Source organism: Populus euphratica, unplaced genomic scaffold (genome assembly GCF_000495115.2).
Source record: "Populus euphratica unplaced genomic scaffold, PopEup_1.0 scaffold142.1, whole genome shotgun sequence".
NCBI lineage: Eukaryota > Viridiplantae > Streptophyta > Magnoliopsida > Malpighiales > Salicaceae > Populus > Populus euphratica.
In genome coordinates, this window is record NW_011499936.1 from 337,103 (window position 1) to 356,671 (window position 19,569).

Sequence of the window (19,569 nt, forward strand, 5' to 3'; positions counted from 1 at the left end):
AAGTCACTAAACCCAGACACCTAAGCTTTTTTCATATAGGCCTAGATGCACTAAGTCATTAGGCTCAGGCGCTTAGGCTCTTCTATGAGGATTGTTTTTTTGAAATTCTATTTATTTTTTATTTAGGTGTAACATAAATTTAATTAAAAAAATTATTAGACCTAGTTGAGTTCTTAGAACAAATTGATGATTCAACAATTTATGACACAACATTTTGACACGTGTTCTAATATTTTTTTAATTAAAATTGACTAAAATCATGATATATTTTTAAAATTTTAGCTTAAATTTTTTTATAACTCTTTTATTTACTTATAAATTTAATATGATTTGTGGTCAATAACTCAATGAAAGCCTTAACGAGAAAAGAATAAACTGAGAAAAAAGAAATGCAAATTATCCAATTAGGTTAATTGATTATGGTAATGTTCATTACTTAGGTTGTAAAGTTTGCATGTTAACCCGGGATGATATAATTTATCTTCGTCTTTTCATTTCACTCTCTTAGTATTTTTTTTTTCTAATTTAATCTTTTGATAATTCTTTGGTTTAACATTCAAGAGCTAGATAAGACTAAAATGATAGAGATTTTTTTTTTAATTAGATTATTATTTGAGTGAGGCAACCAATTTCTTGCTTGACCGCTTTATTGATCAAGTTATACCAATATTTATTTTTTATTTATTAATATTTATGATATTCAATTAATTTATTTTAATTTATTTTAATATACTTGAATTTTTAATTATAATTTAAAATATTTCATCACATGTAAGTTATTTGTATTTTTAAATGCAGTTATATATTTTTTATCCAATGTAAAGCAACCGCAACGAATCACAGCCTAAAACCTAGTTTTATCTAATAAATAAACTGAAACATTCAATATCTTTGTGTATGGAAATGTGTTTGAACATTTTGCTAGCGATCACAAGGTACAAAATATTCTCTCAAAATATAAACAAACAAGAAAAGGTTAATCATCATGTCATGAGCTTAATAGTAACCACCTAACCTAGAAATGGCCAAGGATGAATCAGACCGTTGATACTACTACCGTGATCCCTGGATGAGCTAAATAAGTGGATCATCTCTTAAATTCTGACATGAACTATTGACTATTGAGGTGGTTGGTAATTAATGATTGGCAGTTAAGTTTTAAAAAAACACCTCAAACTAAGATCATGGTACATTACATTATTTCTGACACGATATCATAGTACATTACACTTACAGCACAGAAGAAATGACAACAACAGCAGCTTTTCTTTCTTCCTTTGCAGTCTTCTAACGTTAATATCATCCAAAAATGGACAAACCACAAGTGCAAAACTAACATGTCCGAATTCGTCGAGCTTTCACTCCATTTGTTGATAAGGAAGTTGGTTATGCATTTTAAGCTTTTTTGTTAAGAACCAATGCTTGCTGTCTCTTTGATAGGCCAATGAAACAAAGAAAAGAAGGCCTATTGAAAGAGACTCTAGGGCTATAACCCCAAGAGATTAATTGACCAAGCTTAAGTTTCTTGTTTTCGATCCTTCACTGTGGCTGACATTCCCTTGGAACAGATAAAAAATGAGTGTGCTGGTCTTGTAAGCATTTATCATCAACACTTAACACATGTTTGTTTGTTTTCTCTAGTGTAGTACTGTGCTTTTCAGTTAGGTTGATGACTGATGAGACCTAATGACAAATGTTGTTGTTTTGTTTTTGTGCTTGTGCTGGAGAAAATCCCTGTTGAAGAAGTATTTGAAAAGCTAAAATGGACAAAAGAGGGGTTGAATACAACAGAAGGTGAGGAGAGGCTTGAGATCTTTGGCCCTAACAGGCTTGAGGAGAAAAAAAGAGTAAAGTCCTCCAGTTCTTGGGTTTCATGTGGAATCCTTTATCATGGGTCATGGAGGCAGCTGCCATTATGGCCAATGGAGGAGGCAAGCCACCAGATAGGAAAGATTTTGTTGGCATTGTTGTATTGCCGTCATCAACTCCACCATCAGCTTCATTGAAGGAAACAATGCTGGTAACGCTGCCGCTGCTTTGGTGGCTGGTCTTGCCCCTAAGACCAAGGTACATTTTGTCCATCCTTGAATGTACCTTTTTCTTTGCTCGTCATCACATATAGATTTGTTTTTATAAATCTTTTCTCTGGGTGCATTCTATTTGTCTGGTGTTGACAGCTATTGGTAACTTCTGTATCTGCTCAATTGCTATTGGTATGCTGATTGAGATCACTGTGATGTAACCAATCCAACACAGGAAGCACAGAGAGGGCATTGACAACCTCTTGATGCTTCTCATTGGAGGTATTCCTATCGCCCACAGTCTTGTCAGTGACAATGACTATTGGGTCTCATCGCCTATCACAGCAAGATGCCATCACCAAGAGGATGGCTGCCATTGAAGAAATGGCTGGAATGGATGTCTTGTGAAGTGACAAGACTGGAACTCTAACCCTTAACAAGCTTACTGTTGACAGGAATCTCATTGAGGTTCGTGGTCTTGGCCAAGTCACATAATGTTCAAGGGACTTTCACTTGCTTGATTTCCTAAGACTTACGTTCGGTACTTTCTTCATTGCTAATTGCAGGTGTTTGTGAAGGACATGGACAAGAACACCCTCGTATTACACGCTGCCAGGGCTTCTAGAACCGAGAACCAGGATGCAATTGATGGTTCAATTGTTGAGATGTTGGGAGATCCCACTGAGGTATGCAATTCAATCTCTTCTTATGCGCTTTTAGTTCTTGTCAGTTCATTTTCGTTACATTTCTTTTAGTAATTGAAATGGAAAATTATTTTTCCTTCTTGTGAGCTTTGTAGGCAAGATCAGGAATCACGGAGGTGCATTTCCTGCCCTTCAATTCCAAGCTGTTATCAATCCAAGCTCTAACTTAATACTTCTCCATGAAGGTGGCAACTATCATTGCTGTGTATGCAAACTGGGGATTTGCAAGAATCCAAGGCATTGTTTGGGGATGTGCAGGAATAATCTGGATTTTCAGCGTTATCACCTGCATCCCTCTTGATATCCTCAAGTTCATCACTCGCTATGCATTGACAGGGAAGGCTTAGGATAACCTGCTAGAAAACGTTTTTAAACTCAACAAAATCTGATTTCCTATTTCATTTCATAAACTTTTTGCTTATTGCATTACCTTTGTGCTTGTTTTTTAAAAAATAAATAAATTCAGACTGCTTTCAATATCAAGAAGGATTACGGAGAGAGTGAAAGGGAGGCTCAATGGGCTACAGCTCAGCGCACCCTTCGTGGTCTCCAGTCTCCAGAAACCATGAAAAATGACGAGGACAACTATAAGGAGTTGAGTGAACTCGCTGAGCGGGCAAAGAGGTACGCCGAAGTAGCAAGGTAAGTACTTAGCCTGCACATACAGTAGTGAACTAAAGGTCATTCCATGATGGAAACCCTAAAACTTAACCACCTGGAAGGTAAAGTTTAGCTGTACCGAGACGAGGGCAAGAGGGATAACTTATATCGCTTGTATCAGTATCTGATAAGTAGATTAAAGATGGACATACATGATGATTAGCCCTTTAAGACCTGTTTCGAGAACTAAAAATCAAGCTCATGATTTTACATTTATTCATTATCTGCAATTTCTTTTCTTGAAGGCACAAAGCTTGTGAACTTATGTTGATGTTGCAGGCTAAGAGAGCTTCACACATTGAAGGGCCATGTTGAGTCGGTGGTTAAGATGAAGGGGCTTGATATTGAGACCATCCAACAACACTACACAGTCTAAAGATATTAAAGGGTTTCCAATTAGAATCATATGAAAGTAACATAGAGAGACAGTTGAGAGAAAACAGACAGAACAAAGAAGCTAACTTGAAGCTGCTTTTTCTGTGTTGTAAACAATTTTTTTTTTTTGGCTTAAATAGGAATGTCCAAAAGGATGAAATCTTATAGCTGTTTATTGACATATTTATAGCTTCTGCCTCTTCATTGTAAATTTTTCCTCATTCCAGTGATCAAAATAAGGTTAATCCATGGTATTAATCAAATTATGTCAATTGTATAGAATATTTTTCTTATTCTCTATGCCAATGTGGTTAGCGATTTTCAATATAAAGATTGCACGAGGCATCTCTGCTACATAAAATATGCAATAAACATCTCACACCAAAGTTACCGAACGATAACAGAACTATTATGGTTGAAGCTTTGTAGGGATTGCCATGAATTCATTTCCAAGTTGTAGAAAAAGAGTTACTGTCGCCAGCTATATGCTAAGAACAGCAAGTTTTCAGTATGGAAAGAAAGCATGTACAAGCATGCAAAATGAAAATTGATACCTAAAAGTTCTCTATCACTGTTTCCAATTTCTTCTCCATCTCTTAAAACTACACTAAACCAGCTTTACCGTTAACTATAATGGCTGCATAGCTATTCAAAAGACAGGACATCCCTTAACCACAATTCCTGGCGCTGTTGGACATGTAGCTAAAGGACAGTGATCAAGTTCTGCACCCCACCAACTCAATTTTTTGTCTGTGTTCTGCACAGCAAAGAACAATAGAACACCCATGAAAGCTGTCCCAGCATCCAATGCCGCAGACAGAACATAATTATACTTCTGCCACCAGCGCTTGCGATATCGGAAGACAAAGTAGTTGAAGATGGTTCCAGTGATAAGCCAGCTTGCAATGTTGGTGGGAGTAGCAGGTGGCATTCCGGCAAAACCATAAGATATTACTGGTATGTTTATCAATGCAATCCATTTCTTTTCGGGGAACATTTTGCTCAGTACCCAAAAAGGCACTGGCAAGAAAGCTCCAATGAGGAACAGCCATACCAAGTTCCTGTAGAGGCCACCAGGTCCGAAGAGCCTTTTTGGTCCAATGAGGCCCCAGATTACAGAAGCATCGAAAGTAACTCGGTACTTGGGACAGGTCCAAGGACTGTTGGAATCTTGCGAATCAACATCACAGATATTTTCAATGTTCTCCAACATCCACCACGCAACTGCAAGATTGACTGTACCGGCAACTAAAGTTCCCACAAGCTGAGGAAAACACAATTTCTTTTTTTAATAATCCACACATCCAGGAAAAAAAACAAATTCAAATGCACAACTGCACAAGTTTCTGTATTACAATACCTGAGCTACATACATGCACCGTGGTGGAATTTTCATGTAGTGTCCGAGTTTAAGGTCAGATAAGAAAGAAAGAGCATGGACCGTGCTGATTCGTCCATAAATCTTGAAAAGCAGGTTTGCAATTGGTTGTCCTGGTAGGACATATCCAATCATGAACTGTGCTATTATGTCGTAGCCAGGTTGCTGCAATGCAAACACAACATTATGAGGTCAAAAGAAAAAACTTCAGAATGAATTTGCCTACACATCGAAAGCAAAGTTTGCTGTGTCTAACAGGCAGACAAGAAAAACAGAAAATTAATAAAATTGGCGATACCTGGTTGGTAGTTGCTTGAATAACCCCAATAGGAAGGGTAACAAGCCAAGCCAAGCCAAAGGCAAAGAGCATACCCCACCATGGCAGCTGCACAGTTTCTTTCCAAACAAAAGACATTAACAATGAGAGGAAAACACTCCCTGCTAACAGAATATAGAACCACCAGTCGGGGACTTCTTTGTAAGCTTTCATCAATTTTGCATGAACATCCAATTTCACATTCTGCATTGCTTTCCTACTTTGCTTCCAAATATCCCTGGACAATGGAAACCACATAATGCCATTTATTAAGATCCAGTAAAAAGGGCATCTACATTTATATTATCAGCGTGTGGAACTCCATGGTAGAAACCAGGCTACCTTCCATTAAACAGTGCCACATGGGTGAGAGTTGCCGTGAACCTTGCAAATCCTGATCCAATCGACAGGGCAAATAGAGGACTAAGATAAAGCTTGCTGTAGCTATCATAAGCAGGAATGTTAAGTTGAAATTCTGGGGTCAGGATCTTTGTAGTATCATATTTTTGCCCACTAGAAGTGAACAGCTGATTAGAAAATATTGGAAACTTCCGAGCATCAAAAGTGTTATACTTCCAATAACACACAGGGACTATAATGTAGATGAACATGATAAAGCCAACCGCAACATTGACAATAGAAGACCAAGGAGCGACAAGGGGGCTGCCATGGTAGGCCGAAATCCCAGCCCAATCAAGAGTGAAGGCACCAACACCAAGGCCATGGTATCCTGACCCTATTTGTTGAGCTGTCATGTTGTGAGGCCATGCCCAGCAGACCCACGAGAAGAATGTCAAGATTGGGAACAAGTAACCAGGGACTGCGTAATAGAAAAAGCTTGCTGTCATGGCAATGAGGAAGAATCGCATCCTAGTCATGCCTTTGCTTTTCGGCTCCTTTTCATGCAGTGCTCTGTAGACACAAAATGGTTAGCATATGACAACATTATTGCCAAAAACTAAGTGCAAGCTGATCAAATATGGAAGTTCTAGCTTCACCAATTACTGAGGAATATGATCCCAAGCAAACTCATGACAACCAATACAAATTAAGAAGGAATTTCACCCAGAAGTCATGAATTTTACCCACAAGTCATGACAACCAGCACAAACTAAGTTCAATGTTTATAGTATTACGTACGCACTCTGTCCCCTGTGGAATCACCCATAAGTCAAGGAAAGCTACAAAACAGATTCTTAACCGGTGAACATGCACTTGTAATCATATACCAACAAGATAAAGCTATTCAACTAGAATTATTGTCATGTTCGACTCTATTATGAAAAAAAAGAAGTAAATTGCTCGAGTTAATTTCACTTCACACATTACAACATGGAGAGAATTCTGCAATGTCCTTTTTCAGCCTCTGTTTGTTTATTTCTAGAAATATTCTCACTTGAGTTTTCAGTGATGAAATTTGAACCACAAAACAGTCTTTGAATCATATCTGTCAAACTCGACTAAAGATTTGGGTTATCAGATCAACAGGTCATCAAGTTAATCCGTGAGTTATCAGGTCATTTATTTTATTAAAATCACATAGTTTCGGTCTTTTTTTTAAAAAAAAAAAATTCTTGAAGTTGACACAACTATGTTTGTCCAAGCCAATCAAGTCACGACGAACTCAGAAGTAAACCCAGAAGTAAAAACTGAAGAGACTCGATTAAAATATGGGATTCCAATATTCTTTTCATCAACCAAACAGATCATTTAGAAAAATTGAAGGCAAAGTAGAGGCCTGCCTGGTAGTAGAAAACACAGACCTGAACAGAGAAACCTGAGCAAGATTGGAAGGCCACCACATCTCTACAGGATAAACCAGGTATCTCCTTAGCATCCCAGCCCATCCATATCCCAAAATCTGCAAATCAAGACCCAGAAACAAAGGAGAAAAAGGAAATCAAAACAACCAAACACACTGTTTCACTTCCTTAAAAAAACAGTACTGTTTAGCCAAAAAGAAGAAAGGAGAAATATTTCATCTTCACCTGAGTAGTCAAGACTATTAGCAGCCCACAAAGAAAACTCAAACTCTGCCTATAATAAGCCTTCATAACAGTAATGGCACCAATAGAATAAGCATCACCACCACCATAAGACACGCCACAGTTCGCAAAAATAGTGATAATCACATGTTCTTTCATATTAAAAGGCCCTGGATTCAAACTAAAACTCCACCCCAAAATCCTATAATCTTTCGTAGGCAAAGTCTTAGCCATGAACTTGCCAATAGGCAACACAGCAATTTGCATAAGAATGGCAGAGATAGTAAGTGGCTGTGTACGGTAAGTGAAAAAAGTGTTCAAGAAGATAAGTATTACGCATGAAGTTAAACCCAGAAACCATGCACGAAAAGTCAAGACAGGGAGTGTTGGATCGTCAGTTTCAGGCACAACTAAAGCCACTTCTTCAACAGGACATCTTTCATGATGCTCTGCTGCTGAATCTAACCGCAACCCATTTGTGTGTTTTGCATCAGTACTCTCTTGACTTGCCATTGCTGACGAATAAAGACACAAACTGTAATTAAAAAAAAAAATCCTTTCTTTTTGGCCCTTCTCTCTTACTTCAGAAGAAGTGAAGAGAAATGAAGGGAGTTTCTAACTCAAAGGTGAGTGCGTTGGTTCTCAGGCTGGTTGAAATATATAGCAACGAGTGAGTATTTTTGGGGGACAAGAATAGCCTTTGGAAAATAGGGTTTCTACCATTTTTAGAATGGTAAAAAAGATAATTTCTTGGGTCCTCTGGCTTGCTACAGCATTGAATGCTGAGTTGATCACTGAACTTATGTGATAACTGTATATTATCCTCTTGGAATTTTTGTCAATCAATAGGAGATTTATTTCAGTTAATTAGCGCTTGTTTATCATTCCAGAGAGCAGTAATCATCACTTGGACGCTCGCATTTATTAGAGAGTCAATGATTCATATAAAATATAGCCCATGATTAATTAATTCCATAAATATATAGATTTTACAAGATATTAATTCTCTTGACAGGAAAAAAAAAAAAATACTGATGGCCGATGCATGCGTGGAGACCACATGTCAAGAACGACAAGGCACGCTTTTGTCTTGGTCCTAGAGAGTGCCAGCGTGGTGGACCACGTGGAGTTGTTGTGGGTCCTACGTGGAATGTTACTGTGTTCGGTATGGGGGCCATTCCTTTGGTGACTGACGGTGCCACGGAGGAGAAGAGGTTGTGCTTTGCCCATGGTCTTTGGTGGCTTCCACGTGTCAAACATGCCAACGTTGGAAGTGGAAGCGATCAAAATTACTTACAATAGATAGCTTATCTTAAACCTTACTGCCGTATAAGAAACAAACACAAAAAAAAAAAGAAATTACTTCAAAAATCTGGCAAAATGGATGGTAGAGGAGATAGGAACGGTTGACAGCTGTTCTGAAAAAAGGTAAAGATTTATGTTCATCCCTTCAGTCAAATATATTTTAAATCATTTTTATTCTAGAAGACTACTTAACATTTTTTTTTAAAAAAAATAATAATATATATATATATATATATAAGAATAGCAGGCAACCGAACCATCCCAATGAGTGATCATTTTGCCTAGTTTTGCCGAGCATCAAGACTCGAGAGGTGGTCCTTTTGACACCATTGGAAGTGAACAAACCGAAAGGTGGTGCATCTTTGCAGCTGACGGGTCGAGAGCTATGGACCGATCAATTTTTCTCTAGTGGGGATCCAGGGACCCGTAGCTCCTATGGCGTTGACCCATGCACTGGATTCCACCCTCAAATTAACCAGCAGCCTGTTTAATTGCAAGCAGTGAACTTACTCCACTTTATCAGATATATTCTTATCGTTTTTTCTTTATTTATTTCTCCTTCATCATTCATCTCTCTGTTCATATCGAATTCATAAAATAAGCATCGATACTTACTCATGAAGCACTCTAAATTTTCCCCATAAAACTCTAATTCTGCACTTTTTTTGCAATGCAGTGACCTATGAATGTCATTGCAATATATCATTCAAAAACACACACACATGCACACGTTATGCTTTTATATATTTAGCTAAAATATTTTTGGTAACTTGGGATTAGCTAGCAATAAGCTTTTTTTTGCCTGCGATGTTTGTTTAATTGGAGAGTCGCCCAAAAACTATCATAATTAAATTGGCTTTAATTCCTAATAATATCTAAGGTCTTTTAAGAACTTAATTAGAACTATAGTAGAGACCCAGTAATTCCTAGACTTTCTCCTAATCCATCAATATAAGAAGCTTTTACGAAACCCTATTTTATTTCCCATTTTGTGATTACAAATTTGTAATTCCTTTTTTGTTTTTAGATTAAGATTGCAGTTCAATTAAATAGAAAAATACATGTTCCTAATTTCTTTTCACGAGACTCCCTAACTTAATTTGATTATAAAAAAAAACCTATGATGAGAATAACAAGAAAGTTAAGCAAAGAGAACGGGGAACATCGTGATTATAAATGTCTTAGGTTGCCTCTCCTTTTACCAAGAAAGAAAAATGTCTTGGCTTGGTTTTATCGGTGCATAAAAAGAAGTGTAATTTCTAAATTGCATGTAGGTTTACTTCCATCCACAGGTCCCATGATTGGGGCATCCACTAAAGCTTCTCTCATTTTCACATCCCTAGCTAGGACTAAAAAAATGAACTCGGGGTCCATAATTGTACATTTATGAGTAGCGGATATATAATATAGTTTATCTAATATATGTTTAAAAGTGTTTAGTTAATTACTATAATTTTTAATTTTATATGTATCAATTTTCTCTTGAAGCCCTCGTAAAAAAAAATGTGAAATTTATAAATTTATTTTTTCAAACTATATATAAACACACAAAAGATCACTATGTTAATGGGAGATCACATTGAAACATAGTCCTACGTGCCACAAGATTTTCACCATGTGCTAAACTCTCTCAACTTTTTGATTATTCACTCGTAGCCATCGCATCAATATCCCATGCCATGCCCACAGCGAGAGTGACTAACATGTCCCATTATAACCTGTCGTGTGCTCTGCCTAAGTCTCCCTTCTTTAAGCTCCTAGCTAGTCAAAAGTGAAATCCAGTGGCTTTGTGGTCCGATGGATGGTACTGTTTCCCTCATGGATGTTATATTGGAAACCCCCCACCTCTGAGAGTGTGTCATCCTCAGCTATGTAATTATTTGACACCAAATCCCTTTCTCTCGGAAAAAGATAAATACACGCCAATATTTCATGTGCATTTGAGTGCTAAATTGATCGCTTTGCTTGCATTTTTTTTTAGTTGTTATCATATTCTTGGATTAATTTTCACATATTATGAACTGGGTTACTTGTATGTATGGTGTGCATTCATAAGAAATTGTGTTGTTGCGATCCTTTCCTTTTCTTGAGTTCGGAATCAAGATACCTTGAGGAACAAACCCATTTTCCACATGTTAGTGTATTTTCTAATAAAACCATGTGTTGGAGTGGCTGCTTGCTGTTTGTGCACTGTGGATGCAGATGAAGGCATTCGAATGGGAACGCCGCCCCTTCACATCAAGAACAAGGCATTCATAAGAAATTGTGTTGTTGCAATCCTTTCCTTTCCTTTCTTGAGTTCAGAATCAAGATACCTTGAGGAACAAACCCATTTTCCACATGTTAGTGTATTTTCTAATAAAACCATGTGTTGGAGTGGCTGCTTGCTGTTTGTGCACTGTGGATGCAGATGAAGGCACCACATGTTAGTGTCTTTTCTAATAAAGTCATGTGTTGGAGTGGCTGCTTGCAGTTTGTGCACTGTGGATGGAGATGAAGGCATTCGAATGGGAACGCCGCCCCTTCACATCAAGAACAAATGCAAGCAAATAGTGTCCTCGTTCATAAGAATTTCCAAATTTCTTAAGTAAAATTTCAAGGACCACCGACTTGGTCACATTTTTTCATATGATTACAAATCTCATAATACTGAGTTCTGCTTTACAAGGAACAAAGCTGGTCCTTGCTGAAACTGGGCAAACAAAACTTCGTGGATTCAAGGTATGCAGACACATAGACAGCTAGTGCCCTATCCAAATTTTCCCTCTTCGCCACGAGTAATGATCAGATTGGCATGAAATGATGCGCGAAATTTTGAAAAGAACAAGGATAATGCCCTATTATAATTATTTTTATCGATATATTTTTAATTCGATGAACACCAACATAACAATTCCTTATTGAATAAATACAAGGTTATTAAAGAAATATGGCACCCAAAAGTTTTAAAGATTTTGAAAGATTAAACCAAAATGGGGTCAGAATAATTAATAGAGAGGAAATATGAATTAATTGCATATGACATCAAGTATTGTGCTTGAATATCTTATTACCATACCATATTATACATGGCAAAACTGCTTACATTATGATTAACATTAGCTAAACTAATTTAAAGGTTCACGAAAAGGGCAACCTTAATTATTAGCTACATAATAGAACAAGCATTAGGGTTTTCTTCGCTGAAAAATTCAGGAGCATAAGCATACTGATCAGAGTAATACTTTGATGGCCAATATTCATTTTTCTTGATATCTGGTTTCTTATCATCCCCTTCCTTCTCTTCTTCTCCTTCTTTCTTTTCTCCTTCCTTTTCTTCCTTCTTCTCTTCCTTTTTCTCTTCCTTCTTCTCTTCTTCCTTCTTCTCTTCATTTTTCACTATGGAAGCTTGCTTTCTAGTCTTCTTGTACACATCATCCACCAGCTTCGATTGATCAACCACCCCTTTTACTATTACTTGACCATTGGCTAGGTCTGTTTCTACTGACTCTACACCTGCATGAATATTGCGAAGTGATTACTCAATGCTCAACTTGCTCTAGGATACATGAATATTTGCTGGGAACATTTAAAAATTAAATATGCACACACCTAATTAAGAAATACAGAAAAATGTAATTTAAGAAAATAAAATAAAATACACATATAATTAGTTGTGTATTCTATAATTTTTTTTAATAAAACAGGTTCTAGGCTCAACGATTCTAGTTTAATTTGTTTGGTTATTATTATATTATAACGAGGAAATATATTCTTCTGCAATATACAAAATAAATTTTGTAATTGTGTACAAACGTTCTTTTCCCTCCCACAGAGATAAAAGTAGATAAACTAGAATTAGTTCTAACTCCCATATTATGGAGGAAAAAAAAGATTTTGAGAAGAAAATAATCCTATTATATCATTATACGTTGATAATGTCAAAAAATAAAATAATCAGGAGTTCTGAGTAATTAGTCGAGCTGTTCAAAGTAGCTAAAATGATGTTAAATTACGTCAGATCGATACTCTTGTGATGTAATCTCAAGCTCAATGAACATTCGGATGGAGAAATTAATATCCATTAAGAAAATTTGTGAAAAATATCAACATATGTTCCGAAAAAATCATAGAAATTGATGGTAAATTGCTAGATGATTGAAGGTGAAATACCTTGGATCTTTCGAATGCTCTTTCGCAGCGATTGAGCACATGCTTCGCAATGCATTGATCTAACGTTCAAGACCACTGTTACAACAGGAGGAGGCTGCAGCCACCACATTGCAGTTAAAAATATAGCCAAGATATACAGATATAAATAATTATTCGCTTAAGGTAGTGCTAGCTCATCTAAAAGCAGGAATTAAACCAGTTTTTGAGAAAAGTTGGAAACCTTTTTTTAGCCTTTTCGAACATTTTCTTTTTTCTTAAATTAACAATATTTAATAACTTTGGTGGAACTTAAATAGCATTTAGCTGTTTTTTTTTTTAAATAAGCTCATAATCTATCTTTAAGTATGGATCAATTCTGGCTCTTGTCTTGTTTTTATTTTCAAGAGGGGGTGAATGCCATGGTGGCCATAAGAAGCCAAGAGGCTCAATACCCAATAAGAGTGAGACAGAAACCACCAAATTCCATTAAACCCATCCCCGAGACACCTGCTTATGCCGCCCAAACAGTTGAATTATACGATCCATTAATCTTTGTTAACATGTTGATGATTTTGCTAACAATAACAAAAGGTAATCATAAGGAAATGGGCTCTTCTCCTCCCTCGGATGCTCTTGCTCTTACAAATCCTTAAGACAAGCTGGAGAGATTATCACTTTCAGCAAGAAAACAAAACAAAAAAAACTCTGAGCATTAGGCCCATAACAATAAATTTGAGGACTTGTGGGGTCAAATCCCTAAACGGTCCTTCTCTTTCCTTGCAAAATGTGCCCCATATTGCTGACTTGTTTTGTTACTTTCATGTCAGCATTGAAAGGGCAGTCACAAGATTCACTGTATCCAAGTGGGTAAAGTTTAGAAAGGGCCACAGTAACTTCTTGCTTTACAGCACTATCAAGTTGAAGCCAACCTATGGTCGGAGGCTTAAGACGGGATTATCAACCCTAACCTTGGTTGGTCATAAATAGAGAGTTAGGGCTTACTTTTTAGTTGTGTGGAAGAATGCGGTAAGCATAATTATAGTATCTTTTGAAATTTTACCTCATCCTTTTTCTCTTCTTCCTTGGGTGGATCTTTGTTTCCTTCTTTGTTCTCTTCGGGTGGTTTGGGCACGGGTGAAATCAGCTCCACTTTCCTCCCATTTTTCTTTTTCAACCTCTCACATACCTTCATGGGGTCTGCTTTTTTGCCTTTCACCACCACCTTGCTTGCTTTGCTATCTGTGATTACTTCCTCCACTCCTGTGACCCAACATTCACTTACGAAACGTTAGAAACTCCATGCTTTTAGACCGGGAAATACGGGTTACACTGCAGGTGAAACCGGTTTCCAAACAGGCATGCGGTGAAACCCGCGTTTCTAAATGGATTGAATATGAAAGTATATATTAAGAACACAATATGCACTGATTTTTTAAAGAAAACTCACTAATTACATTGTAGATTTTCTTTAATTAAGATAGAGATACTCGTAAAGGGATTAGTTAACATGAATTTACTCCTTTTTCCCCTCTTCAAAGCTCTTTTTTATAAAAACAAACAAAGAAAATCAGTACTTGATGTCATGACAGGAAAGAAAACAATTGTACTGCATCAATTAATTAATTTATAATATTCAATTTAACCTTAATTAGATGTATAAATTTGTTTTAAGAAAATCCCTCTATGTCTCTCTCCTAATTAAGAAAAATTTCTAAATCTTGAGGGAGGAGCATTCAATAATATGGTTGATCAGTTAAAGGTGGTAAAGAAAAAACACCTTCAAATCCTTTCAAAGCTCTTGCAACTTTCCTGGCACAAGCTTCACAATGCATATCAACCTTGAGCACAATCTCTGGAGGCTCTTCTTCTTTCTTTTCTTCCTTCTTCTCTTCTTCCTTAGCCTCTTCCTTCTTTTCGTCCTCTTTTTTCTCCTAACAAAGAAAATCATCACCCCAAAATCATCATACGAGAAACCTGGCATATTAATTTGCACTTGTTCTATATATCAAATAAAGAAATCTTTGTACAAACATAAAGATTAAGAAAAGGGAAAACAAAGAAACTTACTTCACCCATTTCTGAGATGATTCTCAAGAACTCTCCACTTCAGAAGCTACTGACAAGTGGAGTTACTTATGCATACACACACTCAGTGTATATATTCAGTAACAATGAGCAATGATTTCTAGCTTTTTTGCCTCTCTCCCTCCCCCCCTCTCTAAGTGGCCGTGGTGGAGGACCTCACATTTATGGAAGGTGGGGGATTCTGCAAATCTGATGTGGATTTGTTTAATGCAGAGTAGGTTATGTCCTTTAGCTGACTCAGCCTCTCATAGACTGCCCTTCATTTCCTCCTAGATGTCCTTCATGAGGGTAACATTGTAGGACATAGAGGTCATCAATGCTCTTGAATGTACAATTGAATTCCAAAGATGGGGGGGCATCTACATGTCCTGTGGTTAGTGTATTTATTTAATCAAAAAAGGTTCATGCACGCCCTAAGATTAAGATGAAGTCATGAGATAAAAGGAGCTTTCTTTCATTAAAGTAGCTTGAGATGATAATAATATATATATTAGTGTATTTTACATGAAATGCTGGCCTTTTATCATATCGATCATGAACTTTATACTTTTTCTTTAGGATGATAAAAGTCCAAAAAGATATCGATAAGGTTTTCTTTAATTTGGAATATCCCCAAGAAAACCTTTTCATTACATTAGAATAAGGTAGCATTTAAGATTATAATAAAGATTGTTTTTCTAAATAATTTTTATTTAAAAATATATTAAAATAATATTTTTTAATATTTATTTTGTAGCGCGTTGAATAACATGACAAACATTAAAATTTGTTTTTAGCCTATTAATATGACTAACAGCAGCGCTATTGAACAAGATTTTAGTATCATTTATTTTATTTATTTATTGTTAATAATTCATGATATAATAACATAGTAATATAAATTTAATCATTAAATTTTAATTAATAAATATTAAAATAGTGATAATTATTTTTAAAATACTGATAAAAACAAACTCCATTTCTGTGGTGCATGACTGCCAAAGGATAAAAAGGTGTGAACAATCACACGAGAAACGGAGCCCACGATTCACTTCAGGATTGCAAGCCCCAAGCTATGATGAACACTAAAACCCAATTTGATGGTCGGTGTGGTATGGCCATCAGCATCTTGGAAAGACAAGAATGGAGATGGGGCGTATACAGAGATAATTGGGCCCTTAATTATGTGATCTTGCAGCCATTCAATGAATGACACGTGTGATGATAAGCATTATCCTGAATTTATTTTTTAGAGGTCACTAATTCAAGTATCAAAAATTTCAGGATAATTAAAAACTTATATAATTATTAATTTTAGAATTTTAATAAATTAAAATATATATAAGCCGGTCCAAACACATACTTAAAAAAAAAAAAAACAGGACATGTGAAAACAAAGTTGGAGCACAAACAAAGAATCTCCAAAGGACAGAAATGCAGGTTCCTTGTACAAATTGGAAGGTAAATGGTCAGCCATGGAGGATGATGCACAGAGGAAAATGAAAGACTATGATGGTCAATTGAGTGCTTAGTCTTGCAGGTTGCAAGTTTTCCTCAATTGAAGGCACTTCTATGAATTTTAATGAATATCGAGATTATGCTTTGTTTAATTCCTTGATCATAGATTATAATAACCCTAATATACATCCATTATTGATGAAATTGTGGCTCTGCTCGTCAATTTTAAGACCATGAAATCAGAAATCAAAGGCCGCTGTGCATGTGTGTGTAGCTTCAAGCTATAGGTTTCTTCAAAAAATCGATTTTTAATTGATGAATTTTTGGTGCTTGCCCTCAAGATTGTCGAGAGAAGTAAAAGAATATCTTGAAGGTAACAATTTTTTATGAAATTTGAAAATTTATTTTCAGAATTTTTATAAACTAAGCGATAAAAAAGATGAAAAGCAAGGCCATTATTACCAGCATAAAGATAAATATAATTGATTAAGAGTCATAATTTTATACTATGAAATAATTTTATACTATGAAATAAATGACCTGCAAGTTCAAAAAATATAAAACTTTGCTGGTGTAAATTCTTTTATATATGAATTTTAATGGTTACATAAATACATATTACTTCATACTTTTTAAAGATGTTTTTTTTTTACTATTAGTATTTTTTACTATTAATATTGCCTCTTCACCTCTCTTTTTTCTTTTATTTTCATTGTTCTTTTCTCTATTTATTTTCTATGATTTTGAATTTATTTTCATAAATTATCTTAATTTGTTTGGTATGAGGTATTTATAACATCAAATAAATATTTTGATATTTAGTTTATATTTTATTTATGAACATTTATTTTTATTATTATATAATTAAATAAGAACTAGTTCAGAAACATACTTAAACCCAGTTGAGTTCATCACCACAATCACAAATATGGCAAGTTAAGTAGCAAATCCCGAGTCAATTTAATATATCATCGTCTTATTAATATTAAAAAAAATCTTCTTGATTTTTTTTTAAAAGTTAAATCACTATTTTTATTAATCATCCTAACATTTTTAGGTCGTTGATAAGTTTAATTTTAAATTTATATTACACAAAAAGTAGGATAAAAAGTTTTAATATCAATTCATTAAACAATATTTAACAATAATGTCAAATAATTCCCTGTGATCCGGTTGTTGTTTTGACATTTAATTTTTTTTTAATTGAAGCTACAGCATGGTGCAAAGCTATGAACTGGCTACTATAACTGTACACAACAATCCAATCGCCATGCATTTATCTCAATCACAACAAGAACCACTGTTCTATCTATAACAAGACGGTGTTATGGACATTCAAAAGCAACTTTAAAAGGAAAGAAAAAGAAGTCCAACCCACGAAGCTGTAATGGCCCAACTTTAAGAAACAAGATTCATGTCCCCTCCTTGATTGACCGACCTGCTTCATCATACCACCATTGAACCCTTCCATTTGCACCACCATGTTAGAATTCTCATCCAGGCAATAATATCTTTAATCAAATCAGAGAAATAAATATCTCCTCGCACTGCCCATCATTGTGCTTGATCCGTGTGGAGTGTTCTTACATCACAAGAGATGCATGGTTCATTAATTGACTAAATGGCTTAATTACATGATATCTTTACTACCCTTTCAACTTCGTTAAGACAATACATTTTAAAGATGATTAAAAAATAAAATAAAAACATGTTTTTGTATTTTTTTAATTTAAAATGATAAAAATCCATTTTAAAATTATCTTAAAAATAAATTTTTATTTATTTATTTCCTTTTAATGAAATATATTTTTCTATATTTTATATCTTGTTTTACTGCCTTGAGTCAAAGAGACAAAGTGGGGAAGCTTTTTGTATTTATGGACTATTCAGTTTAGGCATTGTTTGATATTATGATGCAACGATGCTTTTGGAAATTCTTGAATCTTTTTAATTTTAAATTATTTTTTATATTTTAAATATCGAGAATAAATTTTAAAAAAATAAAAAAAAAATATTTTAATATATTTCAAAATAAAAAATAATAACCAATATTTCCAACGTATATTACGGTAATCCACCACACCCCCACCAACTCTTCAACTGCTAAACCATTTCTACAATGTGATGAGGATCGTCTTACTTACGGTCTTGCCCCACTTGAGTGTGCCACGTGCCATGTAATTGGCCTGTAAAGGCATACATCGATTGTGCTCCGAAATCATTCACTCATAGGCAAAATATCTATGCAGACAGATTGAATGATTAAAAGCATACAAAGAGAATGCAATCATATTAATCTTCTTCTTCTTGAATAAATGGTTAAAATTATTTAAAGTGACATTTATTTATTTATTTATTTATTATATTACTAAATTCAGGATTTTGTAAATTGAGTACTTAATACGATGGCTAGCCTGAATTATATTAATCCAATTCAGAAGGTTAGATTATTAATTAGGGTTCAGATCATAACTCTAATATTTAACGAATTCTAATTAAACTGTTCGTTGAGTTCGCAATATCTATCACTTGTACGTGTGTGGCTTATAAGTGAAGAATATGGTAATTAAGTTTGCAAATCTAATTTAATAGGATAAATTAAATGGAAAGAAATTAAAAAACAATCAAAAGTTTAATCATTGACATATCTCCCTGGTGACGGTACCTACATCTCCTATTCTAATTGCTTTCTTTAATCATCGATGGTAAGTGATCGACTGCTTTTGTGGGTAAACGTAATATATAATGCTTTGCTAATAATTATATATATATAAAAAAACAAAACTAGTTGAGGGAATTATTTGGACCATCATCATCCTGTTCTTTCGAAAACATTTTGAACCTATCTTGCTCTTCTCTTTTAGAGTTTTGAAGACCATGTCATGCATGGATTTGCAGACCAAGAGCTTCACCAAACATTCCTAAAGCCTCATCATATATCGTTTCTCTTACTAATAATATTAATGCATGCTTCATGTTGTTCATTCAAGTGTGGTTAAGTCTTACATAAGCATGAGATTTTATGCATAACTTGGTTAATTATTTGTACATTTCATGGCCCCAATAATCTTTTGAATGCCCAGATGACAAATACGAATACATTGATTAAGCTCATTAGATCATTATACGACTGCATGCCTCTTTTGGTTGAAATGTACCGTGTGGGCTTCAA

At 35.1% G+C, this 19,569-nt stretch overlaps 2 protein-coding genes and 1 pseudogene across 2 annotated transcripts; 1 reads left to right on the forward strand and 2 right to left on the reverse strand.

The window, feature by feature from the left end:
* Window positions 1-1,676: 1,676 nt before the first annotated feature.
* LOC105136547 (ATPase 9, plasma membrane-type-like) lies at window positions 1,677-4,258 on the forward strand (annotated as a pseudogene).
* LOC105136488 (oligopeptide transporter 3) lies at window positions 4,137-8,079 on the reverse strand. The gene is made up of 6 exons (XM_011041867.1): window positions 7,443-8,079; window positions 7,218-7,315; window positions 5,797-6,366; window positions 5,437-5,692; window positions 5,121-5,303; window positions 4,137-5,024 (listed from the first exon to the last, which is right to left on the reverse strand). The coding sequence occupies exons 1-6, from the start codon at window positions 7,950-7,952 to the stop codon at window positions 4,410-4,412; spliced, it is 2,232 nt and encodes a 743-aa protein (XP_011040169.1). The 5' UTR covers window positions 7,953-8,079; the 3' UTR covers window positions 4,137-4,409.
* Window positions 8,080-11,761: 3,682 nt separating this feature from the next.
* On the reverse strand, window positions 11,762-15,238 carry LOC105136489 (neurofilament medium polypeptide-like). Its single transcript, XM_011041868.1, has 5 exons — window positions 14,943-15,238; window positions 14,653-14,806; window positions 13,936-14,135; window positions 12,897-12,990; window positions 11,762-12,239 (listed from the first exon to the last, which is right to left on the reverse strand). The coding sequence occupies exons 1-5, from the start codon at window positions 14,949-14,951 to the stop codon at window positions 11,893-11,895; spliced, it is 804 nt and encodes a 267-aa protein (XP_011040170.1). The 5' UTR covers window positions 14,952-15,238; the 3' UTR covers window positions 11,762-11,892.
* Window positions 15,239-19,569: the final 4,331 nt, after the last annotated feature.

Coding starts and splice junctions, on each gene's coding strand:
- LOC105136489 (XM_011041868.1), bottom strand. Junction 12,991..13,935: donor AAGAAGAGAAAAAGGATGAG/GTAAAATTTCAA, acceptor TGGTGGCTGCAG/CCTCCTCCTGTTGTAACAGT. Junction 12,240..12,896: donor GAGCATTCGAAAGATCCAAG/GTATTTCACCTT, acceptor ATATTCATGCAG/GTGTAGAGTCAGTAGAAACA.
- LOC105136488 (XM_011041867.1), bottom strand. CDS start 7,952: ATGGCAAGTCAAGAGAGTACTGATGCAAAACACACAAATGGGTTGCGG. Junction 6,367..7,217: donor GCTCAGGTTTCTCTGTTCAG/GTCTGTGTTTTC, acceptor TTGTGTCTACAG/AGCACTGCATGAAAAGGAGC. Junction 5,693..5,796: donor GTGGCACTGTTTAATGGAAG/GTAGCCTGGTTT, acceptor TCCATTGTCCAG/GGATATTTGGAAGCAAAGTA.